Source organism: Lepidochelys olivacea, assembly GCF_965140295.1.
Source record: "Lepidochelys olivacea isolate rLepOli2 genome assembly, chromosome: 13".
NCBI classification, from domain to species: Eukaryota; Metazoa; Chordata; order Testudines; family Cheloniidae; genus Lepidochelys; species Lepidochelys olivacea.
This window is the reverse complement of record NC_140423.1, coordinates 3,032,403-3,059,295: the sequence shown is the minus strand read 5'-3', so window position 1 is coordinate 3,059,295 and position 26,893 is coordinate 3,032,403. Positions and strand designations below refer to the sequence as shown.

At 42.3% G+C, this 26,893-nt stretch overlaps 1 protein-coding gene across 2 annotated transcripts in view; it reads left to right on the top strand.

Moving 5' to 3' along the window:
* Positions 1 to 23,497, top strand: part of CSNK2A1 (casein kinase 2 alpha 1) — a 33,469-nt gene extending 9,972 nt beyond the window's left edge. For both annotated transcript variants that reach the window (XM_084646017.1, XM_084646018.1), the window contains 12 exons: positions 9,832 to 10,043; positions 11,519 to 11,630; positions 12,792 to 12,893; positions 13,378 to 13,428; positions 14,621 to 14,680; positions 15,669 to 15,752; positions 16,473 to 16,583; positions 17,526 to 17,627; positions 18,616 to 18,716; positions 19,665 to 19,813; positions 21,534 to 21,620; positions 22,173 to 23,497. In XM_084646017.1, coding sequence (XP_084502143.1) covers positions 9,943 to 10,043; positions 11,519 to 11,630; positions 12,792 to 12,893; positions 13,378 to 13,428; positions 14,621 to 14,680; positions 15,669 to 15,752; positions 16,473 to 16,583; positions 17,526 to 17,627; positions 18,616 to 18,716; positions 19,665 to 19,813; positions 21,534 to 21,620; positions 22,173 to 22,288 — 1,176 coding nt within the window. In that variant the 5' untranslated portion in view covers positions 9,832 to 9,942 and the 3' untranslated portion in view covers positions 22,289 to 23,497. The remainder of the gene's footprint in view (positions 1 to 9,831; positions 10,044 to 11,518; positions 11,631 to 12,791; positions 12,894 to 13,377; positions 13,429 to 14,620; positions 14,681 to 15,668; positions 15,753 to 16,472; positions 16,584 to 17,525; positions 17,628 to 18,615; positions 18,717 to 19,664; positions 19,814 to 21,533; positions 21,621 to 22,172) is intronic.
* Positions 23,498 to 26,893: the final 3,396 nt, after the last annotated feature.

Here is a 26,893-nt window from a genome sequence, read left to right as displayed (position 1 = left end):
GAGGGGCTTACTATTTAAATTAATGAGAGCAGTTTTTAAAAGCTGTCGGGATCTTTCTCTTTTTTTAAAAAAAATATGGCTAATTTAACTGTGGCTTAAACTAATCAAAATGTTTTTTTTTAAATAGAATTTTAAGCTTCTCAGTCTCAGCTTTCTCATCATTCTAGTGGTTACAGCTGTTCCAGAATTTTTCTGAATTATCCTGCTATAGCTATGCTGGTCAGTTTCCCCATGTAGACAAATCCTTAGTGTTGAACAATCTTTAATCTTTCTAAAGCCAGACTTTTTTCCTCCTTCACCCCTCTTTTAGCCCCATTTTGTCTGATCTCCAGTATAGCATTGACTAGAAACCCAAAACTGTGATTCTCACTTAAACCATGTTTGTGGTAGAAGTGAGCCCTCTCCAAGTCTTTAGAAATTATTGGTTACATCCATCACTTAAGAGGAGATGCTGAGATTTCTTCAGAGCTGTACTGCATCACTATGGTACTTGGCTTCCTTGCTTTGTAGTGCTTAGTGCCCCAGGATGCTTTTTGTTTCTGTGGGCAGGATAACAGTTTTGTTTTAGTATCTGGTGAGGATAGTAATGTGAACTGTAGGTTAGAGTAATCCAGCTGCTGGCACTTGTCTCCATGTGTCTGCCTTTCTGATAAGAAGTGCACTGTTTTCAGTATTACATGTGCTTCTGCTGAAGATTAGGGCAATCAAATACCTGTTGCAACCAGGAGCAGTGACCATTGTTGCTTTTAGGCCCTGTTCATGCTACAGCTTGTATTGAATCAGTTAACTGGCATGGTTGGCTCTGGCACATGATTGCCTTCCTGTAACCAGCTCAGCACAAAACTATTTTGCAATGTGGACACAGCCCAGTCTCTCCCCACCCCTTCCACCCAACACATTTATGTGACTAGTTTGGTGATTCCTTCTTTCTCCTAGCTCTGTGTGCAATAAGACATGCTGGACATGGAACAATGCACTCTTCTTGATGCCACAGTGCATTTCCTCCATGTACTCTAGCCTCTGGAGATACACTAGGATAGCTCTCGAAATTTTCCCTCAATGAACAGGTATTGTCAGGCTGTTTGGTATGTGCAGATGCACAAACAATATTATGAAGGCTAGAAAGTTGCTGTGTGGAAACAAACTTTACTTTATTGCTTGTAAACACTTTGACAATGCCTTTTAATCTGTTACAAAATCACAGGTCAGAAATAGTGTGGACAGGGGCCTCTGTTCTGTCTTGTGCTTTTTCCCATCCTTTTTGTTGTTTGACATACTGAACGTTTTGTTGGCTTCATTGCTGTTTGGTTTGAAGGGAAGTATCCACCCAGATTTGAAAGCATAAATGATGGAAGCGGGGAGTGGAGATGATAGTGTTCATGCAGAAATAAACAAGTCACATGCTACATATAGACTCTGTCCACCCTACAAGTGTAACTGTGGTTTTGTAATCAGTTCATTACACTCATTTGACCTAGGTACAGCTCAGCTGTTTGAGTTGTCCATAGTGCAGCTTTTCTTCCTCTCAGCTATGGGCTGAACTGTATTTTGCATGTTACTGCCTAGCTGTGTTGGTATCAGTACGTTTTGGCCAGGAATTTAAATCATCTTATTTTGCCCTCTTGCATTAAACACCCCCTCCTCCCTCCAACACATTTCTTATTGGAAGGGATGAGAGAATTGACAGTGCTGATCACTTTTGGTTTTAAAGGAAATGGAGGAAGATATGCAAGTAATGTTACATTTACTTTAAAACCAAAAATTACCACTACTGTCATTTCTCTCGTTCTTCCTCATATAGAACTGTGGAGGTAAATACCTATTTATCCTTCTAGTCCCTGAAGTTTTTGTGGAATTGTTGGGGAAGCTCCAGTGGATGGTGGTTTTCTGAGGTGCCTTTTTGGAGGAGTTTTCATACTGTACATCCTGTGTCAGCCTATAACTACATGACTTAGGAAGCCATCTACTGTGAAATTTGCCCTGTTGTTGACTACTATGACTCACTTTTTTTCAACAAAATGATGAAATTGGTCTTCTAGAAGAAGCTAGACCAGATGGAGCACGCTAGAATTCTTATTGATATTTAAATCCTTGTAAGTGTTCAAACTAAAACAGCCAAGTCAGTTTAGACTAGTCTAGAATCAGCTAGTTCTACAGAGTATTACTAGAAAACTCTCCTTTGCTGTTATGTCTACAAAACTTGACAATGGCTAGATAGCTGGTGTGTTGAGACCACTGCATATCATGCTGACCAATATTTTCTCATTGTTTCCTTGTCTCTTCCCCCACCCCACCCCAAATCTGTCTGTCTCCATCTGTCTTGTCTTATACTTGGATTGTAAATTCTTTGGGAGAGACTGTCTTTTTGTTCTGTTTGTACAATGCCGAGCACAGTGGGGTTCACAGTAGGCACTTGGATAATATAAATAATCTCAAATTAGAAAATTAACCAGCTGAAACATTGCAAATTAGTCTTGCATGGTCTCTGTGCATCCAACCAGCTAGGTTTCTAACTTTAGCTCTTTAGTTGCTTAAATTGAAAGTCACTGTCACTCTGCTGGGAGGGAGCAGAGTCAGGAAATGAATAAAAATGAAAGTTTTCACTTGAAATGTACGATCCTAATGGATTGCAGTATACTAAGTGCATTTTAGTAAACTTGTGGATTCTTGCAGTGTATAATTACACTTCAGGGGCTTTTCCATCTATCTGCACTCCTAATTTCTAGTTGTGTAAGTCATGCAGAACGACACTCATGGCCTTAGGCCTTAGATGATTGCTACATGGTTTTCTACAGTAATATTAGTGTGTTGCAAAGGCATAATACTCTCTCCTGCTAGAGATTTTCAGTTGGTGCTCCCGGCCCACTCCTCTGAGCTGCTCTGAAATGCACCAGTAAATGAGTCTTTAGTCTACATTTTATTGGAGGCTTCAATCATATCTCTGATTCAGACTGTCATGAGGATGCACACCTTTGTAACCTTGAGGCTGCATTATCACAATGACTTCTACTTGAAGTTACACTTAAAAAGCACCTGCATGTGTCAGTTACTGCAAAATGCTGCAGCCCATGATATGAGTAGGGCCTTACCAAATTCAGGGTCCATTTTGGTCAATTTCACAGTCATAGGATTGTAAAAATCATAAATTTCATGATTTCAGCTATTTAAATATGAAATTTCACAGTGTTGTAATTGTCGGGGTCCTGACCCAAAAAGGACTTGTGTGGGGGTCGCAAGGATATTGTAGGGGGGGGTTGCAATATTGCTACCCTTACTTCTGCACTGCTGCTGGCAGCGGCACTGCCTTCAGAGCTGGGCAGCTGGAGCGTGGCGGCTGCTGGCCGGGATCCCAGCTCTGAAGTGAGGATGGCCTGGTGTAGTATTGCCACCCTTCCCTTTGCCTTGCTTCCTGCAGAGCTGGGCCTTTAGTCAGCACCAGCCACTCTCCGGCCACCCAGCTCTGAAGGCAGCAACGCGGAAGTGAGGGTGGCATGGCATGGTGTTGCCACCCTTACTTCTGTGCTGCTGCTGCTGGCGGGGCGCTGCCTTCCGAGCTGGGTGCCCGGCCAACAGCCGCCGCACTCCAGCCGTCCAGCTCTGAAGGCAGCACAGAAGTAAGGGTGGCAATACCGCAACCCCCCTAAAGTGACCTTGCAACCCCCGCTGCAACTCCCTTTTGGGTCAGGACCCCTGGCCTGAGAAATGCTGGTCTTCCCCATTAAATATGTATAGTATGGGGTCAAAGCACACAAAAGACCAGATTTCATGAGGCGGGAGACCAGATTTCACAGTCCGTGACCTGTTTTTCATGTCCATGAATTTGGTAGGGCCATAGATATGAGCCACTACGAGGACCTAACCAGTGCAGAGAACAGATTCTACTTGCTTGTTATACCTCAAGATGTTGGTTACATTCTACAAAGTCCAAAAAAGTCTCAGATTATGGTCACCTGAGAAATTACCTCTCCCTTTGTCCTTACATAGGGATTATGAGCCAGTAAATTGCTTCCTGCCGTTGGCTTGTCATCTATTAAGGGCAGGGGATGAAACGTGCTTGGTGGAGGGTTTATACCTCCGGGACTTGTCCCTCTGGTTGTGTGGCACATCCTAAATTTAGCCTGCTTCAGGGTGCTGTGCAAGGCTTGTTGGTAAAGCCATAGAAATGTAGAGCTGGAGTGGCTCTCAAGAGGTTATGTAGTTCAACTTCCTGAGCTTAGGCAAAACCAAGTATACATAGGCCATCCCTGACAGGAGTTTGTCTAACCTGTTCTTAAAAACCTTCAATGATGATAGGGCTTCCACAGCTTCCTTTGTAACCTGTTCTAGTGCATAACTATCCTTACAGTTTAAAAGTTTTTCCTAATATCTAACCTAAATCTCCCTTATTGCAGATTGAGCTGATTACTGCCTGTCCTACCTTCAGTGGTCACGGAGTACAGGTGATCACCATCTTCTTTATAACAGCCCTTCACATGTTTGAAGACTCTCATCAGAGCTCCCCTCAGTCGTCTTTTCTCAAGACTAAACATGTCCAGTTTTTTACCCTTTCTTTATAGGTCAGGTTTTCTAAACCTTTCATCATTTTTGTTGCACTTCTCTGGACTCTTTCCAATTTATCAACTTTTTTCCTAAAGTTTGGCACCCAGAACTGGATATTTCTCCAGCTGAGGCCTTTCCATTGCTGAGTAGAGTGGGACGGTTACCTTCGATATCTAACATATGACATTCCTATTAATACAATCCAGAATATTAGCCTTTTTCACAGCTGCATCCTACTATTGACTCATATTCAATTTGTGATCCACTACCATCCCCCCCGATCCTCTTCAGCAGTGCTGCCACCTAGCCAATTATTCCATTTATGTATTTGAGTCTTCCTTTCGAAGTGTAGTACTTTGCACTTCTCTGTTGAATTTCACCTTGTTGATTTCAGACAAGTTCTCCAATTTGTCGCGGTTGTCTTGAATTCTAATCTTTTCCTGCAAAATGATAGCAGCTCTTCCCCTTTTGGTGTCATCCACCTATTTTATAAGCATATGTCCATTCCATTATCTGAGTCATTCATAAAAATATTGACTAGTACTGACCCTTGTGGGCCTCCATTAGATACACCCTCCCAGTTTGACAGCAAACCATTAACTACTTTTTGAATATGGTCTTTCAACCAGTTTTGCACCCAACTTATAGTTACTTCATGTAGATCACATTTTCTAGGTGGTTTGAGACTGTCATGTGGGACTGTGTCAAAAGCCTTACTAAAATCAAGATATCATATCATCTGCTCCTTCCCATCCACTAGGCCAGAGGTCCCCAATCTATGGGCTGTGCCCCCTAGGGGGGCGCTGAGGAACATTCAGGGGATGTGCGGCTGGGACCCGCGGTGGGCAGGAAGGGAGCACCGCTCAGCTCCTGGCCCTGGTCCCGGTCCCATCCCCAGCTCCTGGCCCTGTGCTTAGGGCTCTGTTCCCAGCCCGGTCAAAGAAGGAAATTAGGTTGGTTTGGCATGATTTGTTCTTGACAAATCCATTATGGCTATTCCTTACCACCCTGTTATCCTCTAGGTGTTTACAAATTGATTGTTTAATAATTTGTTCCAGTGTCTTTCCAAGTATCAAACTTAGGCTGACAGACCTGTAATTTCTCAGGTATTCTTTGTTCCCTTTTTTTTATAGGTCGCTAATTGACCAGTGGAGCTATTACTTAGACTACAAAATATTAATAGAGGCCTGTGTTTTTTTGTAAGGCGGCAAGGTGTAAAGTGCAGCACATACATGGTTGAATTATTTAGATTGTGCCCACTGTGATCTAGGTGCCCTCCACACAAAGGAAGACACAACCCCTACACTTGACTGTACAATCTAAATAGAACACTTGTAAGGGTTTGTTTGTTTGTTTGGGGGGGATTTTTGTGGACCATTCTGAAATACAGCTGTCGTCTTTTCCAAAACTCTTTTCTAAAGCTAGCAAAGATCGTTATTTGGAGCCATTTAAACTGGTGGTTCTCAAACTTTTGTATTGGTGACTACTTGCACTCAGAGGCCTGCTGTGTGAGAGTGTTTCGGGGTGGAGGCTGACAGCTCATGACTCCTATGTAATAACCGCCCAGCCCCCTGAGGGGTCACAACCCCCAGTTTGAGAACCTTTCATTTAAACAAGTGTGCTGCCCCTTAAGTTGAAGGGGTGAGGGTATGCAAGGATACAGGAAATATCTCCCTCTTTAGGAGGGAAGAAATGTAAGATTGCAAACCCCAGGATTCACTTATGGCTCTCAAGGGTGAGTGTCCTATTATGCACACCCGTGGTGCAATATAAATACTAGTCACTTCTATAGAGCCTTCCATCTGAGGAGCTGTAGGTGCTTTATGGTCTCTAAATGAGCTTCACAACAACCTTGTGAGATAGCTATTCTCAATTTATGGATACTAATAATGAGATCATGAGCACTGGTATCTGTTCTAGAAGTCGTTATGACTCTAGTCTCTTTAGGTTTGTATACTATGCTCAATACCATAGGAGCTATGCGCTTTCCAAAAGTGCATTCAGCAGTGTGACTAGTATCTCTCCTGCATGACTTTCTCCCTTCCTCCTACCAAGGAGATATTGTATAGGATTTTTTAATGGATTATATGTACACTTTGCTGTGTTTGTATTACCAAAGGCAAGTTTAAAGTATGCCTTGCATTTGGAGCAAAAGGTGGTGAGGTTTGTGGTGGGTTAGGTGGTGCTGAAGTTCATTCCACTATATTGGACCAGCTCCTGAGAGAGCTGTCTTCTGCACAAATGAGCTTTACCCTTACAATGGACAATTCCATTTTGCCTGAGGATCAGAGTAGTCAACCGTGATCCCCAGCCCAGTTTTAGGTGATATTTTAAGTGCTCCGGGCTGAGACCATTGCATGAGCATTTAACAATAATAGGCTGCCCTTGTGGAGGAGTAGACTAGTTATGTTATGTGTTCAGGTCTAGATTTCAGACTGCTGCAGTTTCCACAGTATGCATCCGATGAAGTGAGCTGTAGCTCACGAAAGCTCATGCTCAAATAAATTGGTTAGTCTCTAAGGTGCCACAAGTATTCCTTTTCTTTTTGCGAATACAGACTAACACAGCTGTTACTCTGAAACCCATAATATTTAAATATTAAAATTTTTCCTTGGAATTGAAGTTAGTCTGTTCTGACTGATTATGACAGTGGCATTTAATTTACGTTAAAGCAAAGGCAAAGCTTAACTGAACACTGAGTGAGAGTCACACTAAAAACAAGAAAATGATAAACTGTTTACAATACTCCTAATAAGCAAGACGCAGAGCAGTGTCGTTGGCCATGGCACTTCATTTTCATTTGAATGTGAGACCACAGCTTTGAGAACCACAGCTTCATGTAGGACAATCAGATTTGAAGTCTTAACTTTTTATGGTCAAATGATCAAAATTATTTTCCTCTGACTGTAGAATTTCCCCTGGTTAATGCAGCAGGCCCTGGTGAGGAGTCACAAGCTATTGAGAATAGTTTCAAACCAATGCTTGAAACTCTGGATGTCTCACAATGATCAGTCTTACTTAGGCCATGTCTACACAGTTCTTGTACTGGAATACTACTATGAAACCTGTCAACTAGGTGCGGCTTTTTTACTGATGCAACACTTAGTATGGACACAGTTACGTCAGTATAAAAGTGTTCTATACAGGTATAGCTTATTCCTGTTCCCATATGGGAATAGCTCTACAGGTATAAGCACCTTTATACTGGTATAACAACATGCACACTGGGGATGTCCTGCTTTAACTATACCAGTAAAGTTAAAGCAGTACAACTTTTGTGTGTAGGCAAGCCCTAAGGTACATGCCGAGCCCTTAAAAGTATGAGGACCAAGAGACTGGCTGTTGTTACTGTCTTGTTTGATCTTAAGTTAATGTGTCAAAGCTGGCTTCTGTGTGTAGAGGGTGTCAGTGTTGGGAGAAGAATATGAACATAGACCCTTCTCTGCTATTTCTCAGAACAAGAGGAAGTTGGAAAAGTTTTACACCACAAAAATGTTCAAAGGAGTGTTCGGTTGACTTCAGTAACTTTGTTGCTGTTAGGTTGCATTTGAGATCCTAGACCTGTTTTGAATCTACTAAACTTAGACTTTTATTTCTTGAGAGAGTAAGTAAGCTATATTAAAAAGTCTGGTTATTTCTGTTTGACACAAGCCTTTTCAAAGAGATTTGTGGTCAGTATGAACTTTCCTGCTTAGTTATGGAAGAAGGATCCTTGCTCTGAAGCAAGTTTCAAGGGTTTTTTACGCAAGTTATGGGAGGTCTTATGGAGGTGACTAACCTTTATCTAAATACATAATGGGAGAGAAGTTGTTTATCTAGGTACTAGCTAATTTCTTAAGTGGCATGGAGAAGCCACAGCAGTGACTCAGGGCCAGTGATTCCTTTCATTCCACCAAATGAATATATGTGGTCATAAAAGCACAGCTTCTGCATGTTAGCCTAGATAAAATGCTTGGATTTATGTCTGTTCTCTGTGGATGAGATGGGATAAATTACAGATGACAAGCACTGGGGAGCAGTAGAGAAGGATTTGTTTTACTGCAGGATTGTTGGCTGGGACACTAAGCATCAATATTTTTGTTCATTAACATAGCATCCACAGTGTTCTAGATGCTTTAGAGGTAAAAAAAAGCGACAATCTCTGCCCTGAGTTCTCACTCTAGATAGTATAAAAGTTTGTTGAATGATCAGTGAAATGTGCACACGTCTTGATGTTCTGTGCCTTTTTTCTTTGCGTTTTGCAGACTTAGGATTTGTTGGATGTGGAAAAATCAGTAGCAAACTATTTTAAATTAGGGTAGGGATCCCTTTGGGCAAGGTTTGTCTGCTCTTGGTTGAGTGGTTGTACTCTCAATAGCTGCGATAAGACGAGACGCTATTTACTAAATATATGCTGGGAAAGTCTCTCACCACTTTGAAATGCCCCATCCACAGAAGACCTCTTTGTGGATCTCTGTTCTGAATATCAATGTCTTGGGCCATTGGCAGAGGCCAAAGCAAGAAAGCGTTTCTAGACACCGCAAAGGCCTTTCATTTCTAAACTTTACTTTTTTACAGTTTTCCCTGGTATGTTGGCTGTAGATGGAAAACTACTTTTCTGGAATTGGTTTGAAACTCTTGGGCTTGAGTTTAATAAAAAGCAAGCAATAGGGACAAGGGAGAATAAAAATAAATGTTTAAGCCTCTTCTTTCAGGCATATTTGATGCACTACAAAGTAGTGAAATCATAGGCTACTTTTGCCCTGATGCATTTATAGTTCTTAGACACACGATTATAAGTAAAGATTGAAATATTTAAATACAAAATATTGATATTTTTATAAAAAGTCTACTCCAGAAAACGTGTCAATCTACCCATCATCCCCCTGTATTATGCAGCATCATATGTCATCTTGTAATGTGGATATAGTAGATTGGGCCCTTCAACATACGGTGACTTGGGCATTGTTTCTGTACTGGAGGGTTAGGAAGTTGGATGTTGTGTTGCTTTCAGAATACGGTTGAACTAGGAGTCTGTCTGCAGATTCAGACCACACTGCATTGATTCCAATTTGCAACTATGAAAGTTAGAGAACTTTTTTTTAAAGTGAAATTTTGAATCTGCCAAAATTCATGGGGTAGTGCTCCTTCCCACTTACTCAGGATGAGCAAGCAAATACCATTTTTCAAGCCCTGAGGAATGGTCTCAGGCACATGGCCAGTTTCCAGTTCTGCTGGACAGCTTTTAATGATTAACTTAAACATTTTAATATTACCTTGAGATTTTAACCTTTGTTCATTTTGTTTCTGTAGTTGGAAAAACCAAAGGCCCATCCAAGGCTTTCACCCTGTGTCCGGCTTCAAGATCGGAGGCTATCAGAACTCTAAACGCCTAATATAACTCCACCCAGCAAGCTGTCCGACATGTCAGGACCCGTGCCAAGCAGGGCCAGAGTTTACACTGATGTAAATACACACAGACCCCGAGAGTACTGGGACTATGAGTCACATGTTGTTGAATGGGGGTAAGTGTCTGCACTTCATATTGACTGTGCTGAGTGGGGGTTGATCCTTGTTGTATCTGGCTGAGTGATGTGTGGGAAGCTATCAGTTCAAGCTTCTATAATGCTTAAGGTTTTTCTTGCGTTTTGCCAGTATTCTAGTGTGAATGGTGTACATTAGGGTTGTAAACTTTGTTACCATCAATTGTAGAAATAGCACAGTGCCCCTTCACGGTGTCTAAAAGATTTTCTTGTGTCATTATTTTAAAACTACTGCAGTATAAGAAAACTTTGAGCAGCCCCCTCCTTCCTTTAGTCTAGTTGCTTTTCAGTGGTGATGGAGAAACTAAGATCTTAGGCTTGGGTGAATAATTTGAAAAGGCGTCAAGGTACCTCTGTAAACTGGGTGACAATTGAAGGGACTTACGTAATAGACTTTTTTTTAAGTGTCTCTGTATCTATCACTTTGTAACAGTCTCATTGCTGAGCTCTCTTCAAGGCTCTGGAGAAGTTTTGTACCTTTCATTCAAAGGAATGGAGTGTTTAAATTGAGCTTAGAACTGAAACCTCCCAAGATTAAGACCGCATTGGTGCTAGCTGATATTGCAGCATTTCTGCTCTGATATAGCAGTGTCTCGGCTGTGTAGGCCCTTCCTGTGCCTGACTCTGAAATATACGTTGTCTTCTGAGCATAAGCAGTGTCCCAGACTCAGTCCATTTTAAACAGGTTTTATAGCACTGTCTCCCTTAGTAATTTTAATTGATGTTAACAGTCTACATTTGATTTTGTGATGTGCATGGAAGTCATACACATCAAGTCTATGCTGGAAGGACTGAACAAATGTATTGGGGTGGTCTCAATTGAAACACACCATTTTTCCCAGCCCTTCACTCAAGGAAAAGATTGGGTAGGAGGCTTATTTTGTCGCTTGTTGGAGGAGAAACTGATCAGTTTAAGTGAACATGGTTCTTGTGACAGCCCAGGAAATAAATCCCCTATCCAAGAAAAGGTGTAAAACAGGCAATGACAATGAAAGGTTTCCTACACTCCTCTCCCAATGTTCTTCAGCCCTGAACAGGAGGGGTCACCTCTGTGTGTGTGTGAGGGTAACTGTCTACATGGCCCCTTCAGTCCTTGACCTCTCTTACTGAGAATGCTTCAAGGTCTCCAGGTCTGAAGGTGGTTTTTTTTTGTGATGAACTCATGTTGAGGAGGAACTACATGGAGACCAGGTCATTACAAATAGGCAGTTATCGAATGGCAGCTACTCTTCGTCGTTACTCACCTGGGTTGGATTTGTATTGAGGTGGAAAGGTGAGGTTCCACATTTCTCTACCAGTCTTTGATCTTTTATTTTAGAAAGAGGAGTCCAGTCAGCCATTCTACCTAGCTTGTATAGAAGACAAGGCAGAGAGCTGATGTTTGTAGAGGGACAATTTTGTGAATGAAAAAGGACTGACTGAGCTCTTTGGGACTCTGTACCTTTCTCTCTCCACAGAAATCAAGATGACTACCAACTAGTTCGGAAATTAGGCCGGGGCAAATACAGCGAAGTGTTTGAAGCCATCAACATCACAAATAATGAAAAAGTAGTAGTTAAAATCCTCAAGGTGAGCAAGGGACCATGTGGAAGATGGAAATCTGTCCCTGGGCTGTTTAGGTGGATATAAAGTGCAGCGCTTTGGTATAGAACATCTGAGCCTCCTGAAATAATTCTGTTGTGGGAAATGTCACTCAGTGGCACTTGGAACCCCTTGGAGTTTCCTGTAACTCAGCACTATTCGCAGTCCATCCGGGCAAGCCCCATGCTTGCTTACCATGTCAAATCTGTCTATCGGATATTGCTGCTTCTAGCAGCATCCGCTTCTGTGCCTATCCATCCTTCCAAGGTGCTGCTCTGTATCACGGTGTGCTGCCATGGCTTTCTCCCCACTACATTAGGAAACTAGGTTTTCTGTGAGATCAATGCCAGTACACCAGACATTAGCTTTTAGAGCTGAGCTCTTAATTTGTTGACACCAAAGGGATGATTAGAAAATTCTCTTGCCTGTGGAAGCCATGAGCTCCCTCCCCCATGAGCACTCTGGCTATTTTTCCCTTTCGAACAGAGAGGCAAAACACTCAAGAGTCAAGCTGGAATTGTTCCTCTTTAAGACCACGGATTAGCTAAACTTTAGTGACTACTAACCTTAGAGCATTGCTTTTCTGCTCTACAGAATGTCCCCATAGTTAAGATTTACATCTAAAATGCGGATTCAAGAGGTAGGCTCAAGACTCTGGCATGTTGTCTCTAGCTAATAAAAGGTCACTAGCACTGGAACACGCATTTTACAGTCTTAATTGGTGAACTATTGTAATCCAGTGTTTCTCAAACTGGTTGTATTGCTCGTGTTCCACTCAGAGCTTGCTGTTCACATGGTGCTACTTCTCATTTCCAGCTGTCTGATCATATGGATAGTATCGGAATCATTTTGTATTTTTGGCTATCTTTCCAGGTAATGAGTGGCTTTAGCTGTTGCCCTCATCAGATGCTTGTACAACTGAGAGTGGAAGGAGAGATGGTTTGGTATCACAAATGTTTGAGACTCCCCTCCTTCTAATGCATGCAAAATCAGATAATGAAACTGGAAAGTTTGGCTTTTTAACCTAATTCCATAAGAGCTCCTACAGCCACTTTTAAGAGAGGGACAGCTGCTGAGCTGAAGCTTTTCCATTAGTCTTACTCACCGGAATATTTTATTTTACCAATGCTTTGGGTTTTTTTCTTTCAGCCAGTAAAAAAGAAGAAAATCAAGCGTGAAATCAAGATCTTGGAGAACTTGCGAGGTGGTCCCAATATAATCACCCTTGCAGATATAGTAAAAGACCCTGTGGTGAGTATAAATGGCTTAGAGATGGTGCTCAAATTGCTGGGTTTGACTTCAGTGTTGACTTGTCCTCACTCCGCTTTCCCCTCTGCTCTTAAATCCTGTCTTTAAATTGCTTAATCAGATCAGCTTTCTAATCAGTTTAGCTTCTTTCAGAGCCAGCCCCCCTGACCCTAGCCCGGCACAGCTGTGCCCTGTGCCGATGTAAGTTTTCAGTGTAAACCAGCCCTTACCCTTCTTGACTAAGGGGCAGTAACACTGGACTGAAATGTGTGAATTCATTCTGCAAACACAGGGCCAATGCAAAGTAGTGATGGCTTCAGCTCTGCCATCTCTTTATCAATACCGGAAAACAACTGAAGCATGTAAATTGTCCAGGGGAAAGGGATTTTAGTCATAATCATAGAAAATCACCAGATTCATTCATAAGTGTTTACAAAGATTGCTTATCAAAGATTTAACATAGCTAAATACTTTTCTCTCTTCCTAGTCCCGGACCCCTGCTTTGGTTTTTGAACATGTAAACAACACAGACTTTAAGGTACAGTTTGAGTTTTCTGCTTGTAATTGTGTTCTTTTCCATTTGAAAGCCACCTCCCTTAACTTTTATTTATGGAGAGGGACTAGTACCGGGGTCTTGGGCAGGTTATTCAATAGCTGTTTCCTTCTGACATGTTATCCTGACATTAAAGATGGCTAATTCTGGGGCAGAGGTTTGTAACTTGCTCATTCATAATGACTCAGTAGTAGAGCACTGAATAGAACCCAGGAATCCTGATCCCAAGTCCCATTCTGTTAAACACTTCTTGTACATCAGGTGAATCTCCTGAACATTCATTGGTCTTTTTCCAATTTTGAAATGTGAAAATGCGTGTTTCTGTGGCTTCAGTTCTGTGGCGAGAGAGTTAAGTGCTGCTTGCTGTGAACTCTTTTGGCCTACTTCTGGAGTTATTTACCCCTTCACATAACACAAGAACCAGGGGTCACCCAAAGAAATTAATAAGCAGCATGTTTAAAACAAACATAAAGGAAGTACTTCTTCACACAATGCACAGTCATCCCGTGGAACTTGTTGCCAGGGGACTTTGTGAAGGCCAAAAGTTAACTGGATTGCAAAAAGATTTAGATAGGTTCATGGAGGATAGATCCATCAATGGGTATTGAAGATGGTCAATAATGAAACCTATGCTCTGGGTGTCCCTAAACCTCTGACTTCCAGAAGCTGGGACTGTACGACAGGGGATGGATCAGACAATACTTGCCATGGTCTATTTATTCCCTCTGAAGCATTTAGCACTCACCACTGTCGGAAGACAGGATACTGGCCTAGATGGACAATTGATCTGACCCGTTATGGCTATTCTTTTGTTAACACCATCTGGAATAGTTGTCTTAATTCTGCAGAAATCTTCAGCCTCTGAGAGCCAGCCTGCAAGCCACTGCTTTTTATGACACTGCATTGGAGGGTTGAGGGTGTCTGTGGGAAATGGAATCAGAACTGTACTCCTTGGAAGTTAGCTTTACATTGGCCAGAATTGGAGGTGAACAATACAGCTGAATTATGTGAGGAAGGGGGCAGTGCTGAATGGCTGGTGGATTGAGGAAATGTTGCTACCACCATCAGTGCAGTTGGAAAAACAGAGTTGCAGGGAATCTGGTTGTTTTGTTCTGTATTGGCATGGATGTGATTTCCTGCTGTGTTAACACTGAAGTGATGTCTTTGTCTCCCACAGCAATTGTACCAGACATTAACAGACTATGATATTAGATTCTACATGTATGAGATTTTGAAGGTAAGTGGACGATCTCCAGTTCATTAATTTTTTTATCAGTTTTGTGTGGATCTGGGATTTGCCCCGATACAGTCCTACAGTGGTTGGCGTGACTAGTCAGTGATAGAAAACAAATGCAGGTGGGAGAAGGATCAGGTCTCTGAATGACAGAAATGAGGGCTGATATCAAGTTTACAGGAACTGGCCTATCTTGTTCCCACATATTCTAGCCCTGCTGGGTATAGACTGGTGCTGCCTTTGAGTTTTTGGGTACACTGAGACAAGTAGAAATACTAATCAGATTTGTGTACAGCCTGCAAAAGGGGAAAACTTGGACCGGAAGCTGCTGGCTTCCTGCCTTAATATAGTCTGTGAACTGAGTGCATTTGCAGCACAAAATCCCCTTTCTTATGCACATTGGGGGTGTCCTTTTTTTCCTCCTTTCATCAGAGTTTGAAGGAAGCTAGACCTGTTTGGTCCATGGTGCCTTATAGCTCTGCTTTTATGGATGTTATTGAAATTCCACTTACATTAGGAGGCATCTGAGGTGAAGCTAGAAGCATTGCTCTCCCCAAAACATGTTGGTGGACCTACTCCTGGGGAGAAGGTATTGAAAGGCATGTTCTATAGGTTTTCTTTTTAGTATGAGTCTGAGTAGAACATAGTCAGGTCTGCTGTGTGGTGAGATTGGGGTATGCATGAAAATGCTTCCCCATCTGCTGCATTTGAAAAAAACTGTATCTCAGACATTAGTCCTGTAACCAGTATTAACTTTACAAATGGTTCGGTTCATAAATCTGTCGGAAGTAGGGCAGTTATCTATTTTTGGAATCCCTTCTCATACAGCTTCCTTCTTTCCTATGCATGGGAGCCTTGTCAAGGGAGTAGATCTCAAGGAACACAAAATGATGGAGTTCCTTTGTGACCCCTGCTTTGGTCAGAGTGGGTGTAAAAGAAAGCTGCTAACTTGTGTTGAATGACTTCTTCCTTTCCTCTGTTCTATATACAGGCTTTGGATTACTGTCATAGCATGGGAATCATGCACAGAGATGTCAAACCCCACAACGTCATGATTGACCATGAGCACAGAAAGGTAAGGAGCAGAATGCTGGGTGGGTTTCACTTTTTTCTTCAGATCTACAGCACCTCCATCATGCCATCGCTGTGCTGTTGTGCTGCCAGAAATCAAGGCTCAAAGTGGCAGCTTTTCCATCATGTGAATAAATCTAAAATGAAAATCTGTAAAAAGCCTTTAACTAAATAGCTACAGTTAAACTTTATACAGAATTACAACTGTTTAAGTGATGGCTCTTCCTCACGTGTTGTAGTTCATACTGTAACATGTACAGCTCGGGGTGATTACATGTACATGTGATTCCTCTGTGTGGTTGGAATGTGGCCACTGCTTTTACTTGCAAGTCTAGCTATGCTAGTGATTATAATGGTTCCTTTGTCCCTCAGAAACTGATCTTTAATGAGACATCCCTACCCTGTTAACCCAGACAGAAGCAGCTTGTGCTAAGAAATGTTTCCTTGCCGCTACCTTAGATCTTGGAACTGAAATACAATGCTCTGGCTTGCTCAAATAGTCTCAAGTGTGTGGTGGGGTTTAAGTATTTCCAGCACAAAGACAGATGGGTAGTGGTGTCGAGTTTAGACAAATGTTCATTATCTCACTTCTAGCTGATTAAAAAGACCCAGTATTACTCTAAAATTTCACCAAATTAAAATTTTCTGAGACATGGTGTCTAGAGTCATTTGGAGAGCCAAGGCCCAGACCAGGCCTTCTTACCTCTTCCTCTTCCATTTCTAGCTGAGGCTAATAGACTGGGGTCTGGCTGAATTCTATCATCCTGGCCAGGAGTACAATGTCAGAGTGGCTTCCCGATACTTCAAAGGACCTGAACTCCTTGTAGATTATCAGGTAAGAATCACAAGGGAGGTTCAGACCAAAGTTGCTTAACTTTGGCTTATACAGAAGCCCAATACCATACCAAAATAGGAGACTAAGGAATTAGAACATCTGAAGACTTGACAGAATTCAAGAACCTTGGAGGACCTGTCCTCCAATGCAGAAAAAAAGCAGCAGAGGGCATTCAGCATCAGTGTACTGGAGAGACAAATGTTTCTAAGAGGCTCTAGAGAAGAGCCAAACAACTTAAAGGCCTGCTTCCTTGATTTCAGAAGCAAGGGAAGATAAGGGGACCAGCCTTGTACTAAGGAAGAGCATACAAAGAATTGAACTGGACCCATGTTTACACTCAGGGTAACTAAATGTATGGTATAAATTACTGAATGGAGCCATTAAAATCCTAAAAAGAGAGGTTATTGCTGTAGTTCATTTTAACTACATGCTGTTTCCATTGTGAAGGGTTACAAACTGAGTGCTGGGGATGGAAAGATGTTACTGACTGACCAAGGGGCACAGCACTCCCAGATTCTGTTCTGGTTCAGGGCCAAGCCAACTTCTCACCTGCCAGTTTTTCCTAGGGGAGAAACAACCTGTTTCTGTTCTTTCTTGCTTACCCCACATTACTTCTCTGGCAACACAACGTGCCAATTGATCAGTTCCATAATATCTACCTCCAGTAAATGTAACAAGGCGTGTGAGGGCTGCAGTTCCATCCAGATAGAAAGATGGAGCTGAGGACATCTGCCACTGTTCTTTTACGTTCCCAGAGCCCAGTTTGAGCAACTGGAATTTTAGAACCAAACAAGGTTTTCTAGGATCGTATTGTGTTAGCATGTTTCATTCTTTATCCCCAATGTCATCTGGCCTATATATCATTTGGACAACACTCTTTAGCATTGGAGTCACGTAAGTTAGCTTTCCAGAAGGAGTGAATCATGTCTTTTCTTTTTTCAGATGTATGACTATAGTCTGGATATGTGGAGCTTGGGTTGCATGTTGGCCAGTATGATCTTCCGAAAGGAGCCATTTTTCCATGGCCATGACAATTATGATCAGGTGAGTTTGGCAGGTACAATCCCCATGGTCCAGGTTTCTAGTTTGCATTTCCAGCCATTACAAGGGGCTGAAGAATAAGCATTTATCATCACTATTTTTCTCAATCTGAAGCCATGTTTTAGTCTCTATTCAATGTGTAACATTTTCTGCTGATTCAGTGGAAATGTATGGATAGCAGGAACAGTACTTCAGTTGAGCCCTGTCTCAGCAGGTGTATCTGAAGATATTTGTGCTCACCAAGAGCAATGGTTCTATTTAGCCTAGTAGACAGTGTGTTTCAGGTGTTTCAGAACAACAGCATGGACAAGTAACATTATATGAAAAGCCCTTCCTGATACCATCATCAGTCTTGCTCTCAGACTTACCCAGTATCTTCATGGTTTCTCTTATTCAATAAAGAGACTGACTTCACACCAAGTTCCTTATTTATCCTCTTTGGGTACTTATGCACCAGAATTATATAGGTTCTAGGACCATGCGTCAAAACTTTCAAATGGAACATGTCTAAAATTAAGCCCTTAAATCCATTGGAGCTGTGGGTGGATCAGGTGCCTAAACTGATATGAGAAGTTAAAGAATGTTGGCCTTCTTGTTCAGACCTTCATTCCAGAGCCCTCTAAGATAGTGCATTGCCCTTCAGTGGCTCATTCTGGGGCTTCTGCTTTTTCCCCGGTTTTATTCTTGCCTTCACACACAGTTGCTATTTTGGGGCTTTTCCTCTACAAATTGAATTAGAATATTGCATGCCCTCCTCTAATAGACTGCCGTGACTGACAAGAAGAGCTGAATATCGGTACGGGTATGTTTGCAGTATTTGCAATCCTGTGCAGTCTGGGAGTAGGAGCCACAAGATCACCCCTGAACATGGATTCTGTGTTCTGGAATAGCACTTCAGTGCTCATAAGGGGATATACTGTGTTACTTTCATGATGGTTGTATCACATCCTTCCCCCTTCACAGTGGTTTATTTTTTGTTGTTTGATACCAGTTGGTCAGGATAGCCAAGGTGCTGGGGACAGAAGATCTATATGACTACATCGACAAATACAACATTGAACTGGATCCACGCTTCAATGACATCTTGGGCAGGTGAGCCAGGAACCTTTCAGATCTACCCAAAATCGTTGAGCAGGTAGACTAATGCCCTGGCAGCAGCGCTTTGTCTAGACACAGACCACTGTCTAGGGAAGAAAGCAGCTGCAGGGCTCCTAAAACTAACCTGGTTCTTATGTGATATCAATCCAGTAGAGCAGTGCTGCCTTGAAAAGAATCTTCTCTCTGCAGATGTGGCTGAGGACAGGTGCTGACAGATTCTGGGAGATCTTGTAGGCAATAAATGTACAGTTGGAGTTAGTGACTAGAGGAATTTGAGGCAGCCATTGACTTTGTTATAGCAAATCAATCACTGCTTAGGAGGAGGTAGATTTTTCTAGTACAGTGATCATTTTCAGCGGTGACATCCACCAAAACTACCTTGTGGGAGGTGGAGAGAGAGGGCTTGTCTACACTACCGGATGGATCAACGGGCAGCAATCAATCCAGCAGGGGTCGATTTATCGTGTCTAGTATAGACGCGATAAATTGACCACCGATTGCTCTATCGTCAACTCCAGTACTCCACCTCAAGAAGAAATGCAAGGGGAATCGATGGGAGAGCATCTCCCGTCGACACACCGCACTAAGTAGATCTAAGTACGTTGACTTCAGCTACATTATTCACATAGCTGAAGTTGCGTAACTTAGATCGATCTCTCTGTAGTGTAGACCAGCCCGAAGTGTGGGCTGGGAGTTAATTTCACAGCCTGAATCAGAGTGCTGTAAGAAGTAACATTGACTACTGTGCCACCGAGCGGTGGCATGGTGTACTTCAACTTTATAATCTACAGTACAGTTTTGATCATATTTGCTGCCACACTGAATAGTGATGGTATCTCTTGTGGCATACCCCTGGCCAGAAGGCCTTGTTTAAAAAGAGGAAAAGCCATATTCAGCAGGGGTGTTGCAGATTCCGCTCATTTGACTTTCCTAACTCTACAGGCACTCCCGTAAGCGATGGGAGCGCTTTGTTCACAGTGAGAACCAACACTTGGTGAGCCCAGAAGCTCTGGATTTCTTAGACAAATTGCTGCGGTATGATCACCAGTCACGACTCACAGCAAGAGAAGCCATGGAACACCCATACTTCTGTACGTATAAACAGTCTCATGTTTTGCTACTGTTTGAGCTGCTGGTTCTGTTGGTTAATGATGATGGAGATGGGGCAAGCGGCTGTAAACTGAGCCTTGTCTCTCCAGATACTTGCATAGCATCTGAGAGAGTGTTTGCCTCTGACTGTGGTAGATGGGGTAGTCCATTACCACCTAAGCCAGCCTGGATTTGCCCTGCTGGGAAGGGAAGGCACTCCCAGGAGGGAGAATGAGTTGTGGTATATGGTACTGTCAAGCCAGTCAATCAGCTGCCTTGTTAATGAAGACACCTAGTGGTGTTGCGTTGGTGATAATTAGACATCTGTGCTGCAATTGTTTATCTATTGCCTGTCTTTTAATAAAACCAGATGAATAGTATCTCATCCCATTTTGTTGATTAATGTGCAACTGAATGAATATCTTGTTTTAGTTTTTGCCTATATTTTGTTTGATAGTATGGCAAAATTCTCACACATTTGTTCAAACCTATTTGCGATTTCTTCCACAAATAATTCTTGTTCCGAGGATTTTTCGTGAATAGTTGCAACAATGTTAAATCTGATTATTTATTGAGTAACGCTAGTCACATTGTTTTCTTGGTCCCTGATTGACTCATACAATTAACCAACACGGTCTACAATGAAAATTTTGCACCTTAATACACAACTGTTTTTGGCAAATGTTAGAGCTAAAAAATTGATTTTCTTGGTTCTTAGCAATTGTGAAGCTTGAGTGCAGAACTTTCATGAAGAGCGAATGCAAAAGACTTCTAGAAAGAGCTGAAGAGAATTTGATTCCAAATATGAACAAGTATCTGCAGAAAAATGGTTTCAAGATTTGCTCAGCTGTAGTCAGCAGCAACCAGGGAAACATTTATGGTTCCTTGTGCTGCTGCTGCAGAAGCAGGGCTCTGGGTCTTTTATTATCAGCCATGGGTGTGGCACTGTCTGTCTGCAGCTGGGAAGAAAAGGGGCAGTTAATGAAAGAGGCTTTTTCTGGAAGATAAAGACCTAAAAAGCAATTGTCACCCTGAAGTTATAGTATCGTGTTAAACCCTCAATACACTGAACAATTTAGGGTTGTATTTAGAAATTATCTGTTAATTTGGGATAAATCTCTGATCCACTAAACTCACTTTCAAAGATCAACTTTATTAGAAGTCGTCTTTCCTTCCCAGACTAACTTTGAATCATAGAATCATAGAATACCAGGTTGGAAGGGACCTCAGGAGGTCATCTAGTCCAACCCCCTGCTCAAAGCAGGACCAATCCCCAATTTTTGCCCGAGATCCCAAATGGCCCCCTCAAGGATTGAACTCACAACCCTGGGTTTAGCAGGCCAGTGCTCATACCACTGAGCTATCCCTCCCCCCCCCCCAAACGGAAGTCTCCTTCGAGCCGGAATGAGATGAATTGGATGCATTTCCCTCAGCTGCCTTTTATCATGTTAAGCACACTCACTGAGACTAGAGTGCTGCATTACTGCAGCTTATCAGTGATCAAATGCAACCCTCTTACACCTGTGCGCATCTCCTACCAAAGTCCGTGGGACTTGCTTCTGTGTACCAGAGGGCGGAATTTGACACTTCGTATAAGAATGCTTAGTAGTGCATACTTATACAGTAGGTAGTCGTGCAAATACATTTTCCATCATGCAGGTCTTGTGCTTCTGAGATGCTGTCTGGCAGAACAAAACCTAACCCTTCGTATGTTGTTCTTAGATCCCATTGTGAAGGACCAGGCTCGGATGGGTTCATCCAGCATGCCAGGTGGCAGCACTCCTGTCAGCAGCGCCAGTATGATGTCAGGTCAGTTCCTTCTTGGTAAATGCTGTAAAACTTCCTGTACAACAGCTAGATGGGAGGTGAGGAAAGCAATCAGGACTAGTGAATTCTGCAGGCAGTGCTGCTAGCTGTCAGGTACAGGGTATGGCCTACGTAAGGGGGCTACAAAGGAGTTGGGGATGAAATAGGAGGAAAGACTGGGATGGCTTCACTAACTTAACCTGCCGTAGTCCCTGCTTGTTTCACAGGGAAGTGTTCTGCTGCTCTGAATGCCTTTGGGGCCGGTTTGAAAGATGTCAAGATGGGAGGATAGTAGTTATCCAGAGTCACGTGTCCGCTCCCAAAAGCAGATGTGTACAAACGTGATTCTCCCCACACCATTTGAGACCAGTGGTGATTGTTCAGAGGCCAGTGAAAGCTCTTTAGTCACATCTTATTCTTTAGAATGTAGTTGCATTTTGTTACGCTCCCACTAAAGTGGCCTCCCAAAGTAGCTGGCCTTTAGAAGCATGTTGGGTTGCCTCAGGTATGATGTGCCATCCTCGCTCTAATTCATGCTGAATTGTCTTGTTTCAGGGATCTCTTCAGTGCCAACACCTTCACCCCTTGGACCTCTAGCGGGCTCACCCGTGATTTCTGCCACCAATACTCTGGGGATGCCGGTTCCAGCTGCTGCAGGAGCTCAGCAGTAGTGATGGGTTTTGTCTCCAAATGCCTGAGCTGAGTCAGGTGGGGAAGAGGTTCCCCCTCTACCTCTCCCCAGGATGCAGCTTGCACCCGGCAGGGGAAGGGAGGGGATGGAACACTTCGGAGGCTCCGTGTCTGAACAGTTGCTTGTGGATTTATAGTAGTTCAGTCATTATATAAAAAAAATTATTATAGGCTGATTTTTTTTTTTTTTACTTGAACTTTTCGTAACTCAGGGGAATCCCTGAAAATACTGCAGATGGAATATTTCTCGGACAATTTTTTTCCCAAACTCCTCATCACTTGAGAACAAAGATGAACCAACTACATTTCCAGGCCGTTGTATCCTGCTGGAAATCTCTTCTCTTCACAGTCCCGCCATTAGTCCACCACCAGCTCACACTTTGGGGGGATTGCCTTGTGCTTTTCTCTGGAGTCTACCAGACCAAGTCTTCACAAGGCAGTGGGAGGGGAATTCTTAAAGTACCAGTCACTTTAACACCATATTCTGCATATGACTCAACTGGGGTACAGTAAGGAGACAACTTCAGTTTGTAGAGATGGTAAAAACTTCTAAGAAATAAGTGCAGATAAGGCCTAAAACCCTATTCTGTCCTGTATGAATCATGTCTCCCTAGGAGCTAACCAGAGCGCTGATTCTCTCCCTTGCATGTAATTTTAGTCTTAAAGCATAAAGTTACCGATCCAGTTGACGTTCTTGCCATCTCCTGTTGAAGGTGCTCCAGTAGGGTAAGCTATACTCTAATCAGTACCTTTTCCACATAAGGTTCTTCCGGCCAATCCCTTGGCTTGGAATTCTGGAATTAATTTGTTACTGCGTATATTGTTTTTTTTTTTAATTGTTTATAGAGATTTCAAAATGGTGGCTACTTAGAGCTGGAAAATCAGACTGCACCAAGTCACATATTGAGTCATCCCCCACCAGCCCCGCCCTCATGTGCCATGTGGTGAGAATACTGGTTACCTCACAGTCTTGTAAATATGCACGGAGAGGAGGGAGCGAGTAGACTAACTTAAACTGAAATGGTAGACCTGTAATTGTGGACAGATATTACTATTGATGACAAAGCACCCTTGTTACAGCCTTGCTACCCTTTGCTGTGTATATATACTTTGTCCTTCATATGTGAAAGATCCACTGTTGGAATTCTTTGGTGTAAATAAACATTTTGGTTTTATTTATCAAGGTTAGATTTAAGTTCCCTGTGTAGAGGTCTCACTGGGTTGGTGTTGCACACTTTTACACAGGAGTGGCCTGCAGGCCTGCACGTATTGAGGGAGCTGCTTTCCTATTCATATGCACCTTTGTATGATCTGTTTTAGTGAGCAGTGCAGAGAAGCCTTATAGAAGCATCACAAGCCAAAGTATCTCCTGGGATAAGGATCTTTTGCCATAGAATTCCTTTTGTTTCTCAGCCATGCTGGGATTTGTGGTAGGGAAACAATTCCCAGCTTTTTGTGCATTGCTGTTCACTGAAATCAAACCACTTAAGCTTGTCAGGTGCTCCACTGGAGAGATAAACTTTAAGCACAATGGCACCCATCACTTCTGGATCCTCGTTTTAATGCCATTGCATCAGCTGCTTGTTCTGGGCATTGAGTACTCTTCTAGTTCTTGCAACGAGTCCTGAAGCCTTGGCATTTCACCCCTGCTTGTTCTATAAGCATCTACCACTTTAATTTTTTGTGGGGGGTTTCAACCATTATTTCCTTAGTGCTTCAATTAATTCTGCAAAGTAAGGCAGTTGAGTGCATGGGCTGGATTAAATTGAGAGAAACTGGCCAGCATGGAACCCATAGCCCCCTTTACATTAGGATCACCTAAATGGGAGATGAATTTTTAATGCACACCAGGGTAGCTTTCTTCTCCATGATGTCATCCAGTGGAAATTTATTGTACTTAATCTTTTTATATCCTAGAATGATGTGAAAATCGGACCATGTTGACTGTTTCCTTGATGGGCAGTAGCTAAAAGCACCAAGTATGGAAAAGATGTAACTTGTGGTTTGTTTGCACTAGGTTGGGAGCTATGCAGGACACTTAACCAATTTATTTTTTTTGTAAATGAGGAAGGACTGTAAATCAAAATATTTGGCTCCTTCCTAGCTAAGTGAGCATCATTGTAGATAAGGCTGTATAATAAGGACACCACAAAAAGCTGATGGTTCTCGTGCCCATTAAGCCTTGCAAAAGAAAGCAAGAAAACAAGATGAGAATGGAAGGACTCCGTTCTGGAAGTGACACAAGCTCTTTATATAAAATGCTACATCAGACTCACTGCACAAGCATGCAACTAAACAGACTGAGATAGTGTGTCCAAGTGGTGATGGGAGGGCAAGGGTTTACAGATTGTAACAACTTCTGTGTTGTAAATTACCTCATCTGTATACCTTGTATTGGAACACTTGTTTCTCAGCACTACTCGTGTCTCTGCATTGTGTTAGAGGGCAGGAAATCAAATGCCAATATATTAGTCCTGTTGGCAACTAACCTTCAAGGTCTTTTTTTAAAGGTTTTTTTATCTTGTTTGAAGTGGCCCTTTTTTTGTTGAAGTTAGACTTTCTTTTCTCTTGATCAATTGGTTGTAATTGTATTGTAATTGTTATAACTAAACCTAACCATGCTGGGAAGAAGTTGTGCCATGGAGGTCTTTAATTTTTTTTAATAAAAACATTGAAACAAAAACATCCCCTCAGAGTGAGCAGTACAGTAACCTGCAGCTAGTTACACATGCATACTAAATTGCTTTGATTTTACACATTATATTGGTGTCTTCCATAAAAGGAAATAAAGATGAAATGTAATTGTATCCATTCTAATGCTGCAGAAACTTGTGCCCTGCTCAGACAGTACTTTTTTATCTTCTGTACCCATACCACTTTGCTCCTTGGTTTTTCCAGGCTCACACAAGCAAGCAGGTCCTGGCTTGTCAGAACTTGGATGGAGGCCTCCAAAAAGCATCTAGGTGCTGCTGGAAGTGGTGTTGATTTGGCGGGTGCGTTCTTTCCTCTGAGTCAGTCTCTGGCGATTAGGGACACGCTATTGGTGGCAACACTGTCACTTGGATGAAGGATGAAAACAAATGTCTTGGTCATTTGTGGTCACTAAAAACCTTATGTTGGTCTTCAAAAGTATTAGATTTTGTGTAGGAGAGTGGGGCTAATTTGAGTAATTATATTTGCACCCAAATTGCCCCTGCAGTTTGAGCTGGATTAAGGCAGTGACTCTCAAATTCTGCGTTTAGGAGTATGTGGAGCCCTTCCTCTTAATCCATGGAATGAAATTTCAGGAACACAAGCAATGCGATGAAGGAGGATATGTAGTTAACTGAAAAGGGATCTATGTCTTGCAAAGCAAATGTTGAGCTTCTGGTGATCTGGTATTTAATTCCTGGCCTAAACTACTGCTCTGCTGCTAAATAGTTGCCACATTACAACCTAGAGGTGGATGCATTTAAATGGCAAGTGATGCAATCTCCAAGTTGTCTTTAACACCAAGAAGCCCCAGTGAGGATCAGGGCCTCATTGTGCCAGAAGCTGTACAAATACACACTGAAGAAAGTCCATACCTGCAAGAACTCCCTATCATTTTTTGTAAAGTGGTGGTAGTGGATGAGGTGCTATGTAAATACATGATACTATTAAACTGGGCCTGAAATGTAGAGAGGAAAAATGTGAGAAGGGAGGGAAAAATAAAGCAAATTAGAAGTAAAATAATTCTGGCTAGCTCTGCTATAATGGTCTCTCAGACAAGATCTTAGTACAACTACTTGTGATATCTGTTTTGGTACAAGCGACGAGGAGTCCTTGTGGCACCTTAGAGACTAACAGATTTATTTGGGCATAAGCTTTCATGGGCTAGAACCCACTTCATCAGATGCATGGAGTAGAAAATACAAGAACAGGTATAAATACATTAAAAGATGGGAGTTGCCTTACCAAGTGTGAGGTCAGTCTAACAAGACAATTCAATTTACAGTAGGATACCAAAGGAGGAAAAACTTTTGTAGTGGTAATGAGAGTGGCCCATTTCAAACAGTTGACAAGAAGGTATGAGTAACAGTAGGGGGAGATTAGTATGCGGGAAATTAGGTTTAGGTCTTGTAATGACCCAGCCACTCCCAGTCTTTATTCAGGCCTAATGTGATGGTGTCCAGTTTGCAAATTTAATTCCAGTTCTGCAGTTTCAGGTTGGAGTCTGTTTTTGAAGTTTTTTGTTGAAGAATTGCCACTTTTAGGTCTGTTATTGAGTGACCAGTCTCATTGGTGGTCAATTTGCTTATTTTCATCTTCGTTTGCACTGGAGAGAGGAGCCTTTCTGAGTGTCAGTTGATGGATTTGGCTTCTTTCTCTGTTCTCCATGTTTCTCTGGGTCACCCTCTCTCTTTCCAGGTGGCATCCATGTGGACTTGAAGGATGCCACCAATATGACTTCCACATCAAGTAAAGGATGTCCTAAATGTGATCATCTTTGTCATCTTACCATATTTGATGCTTTAGGTTGGTTTGCTCTCCTTAAAACTTCTGATGTTGCAGAAACTCTTTCCAAGAAACTCTGAACTTTCACAGGCATTTACTTTGGAATGAAG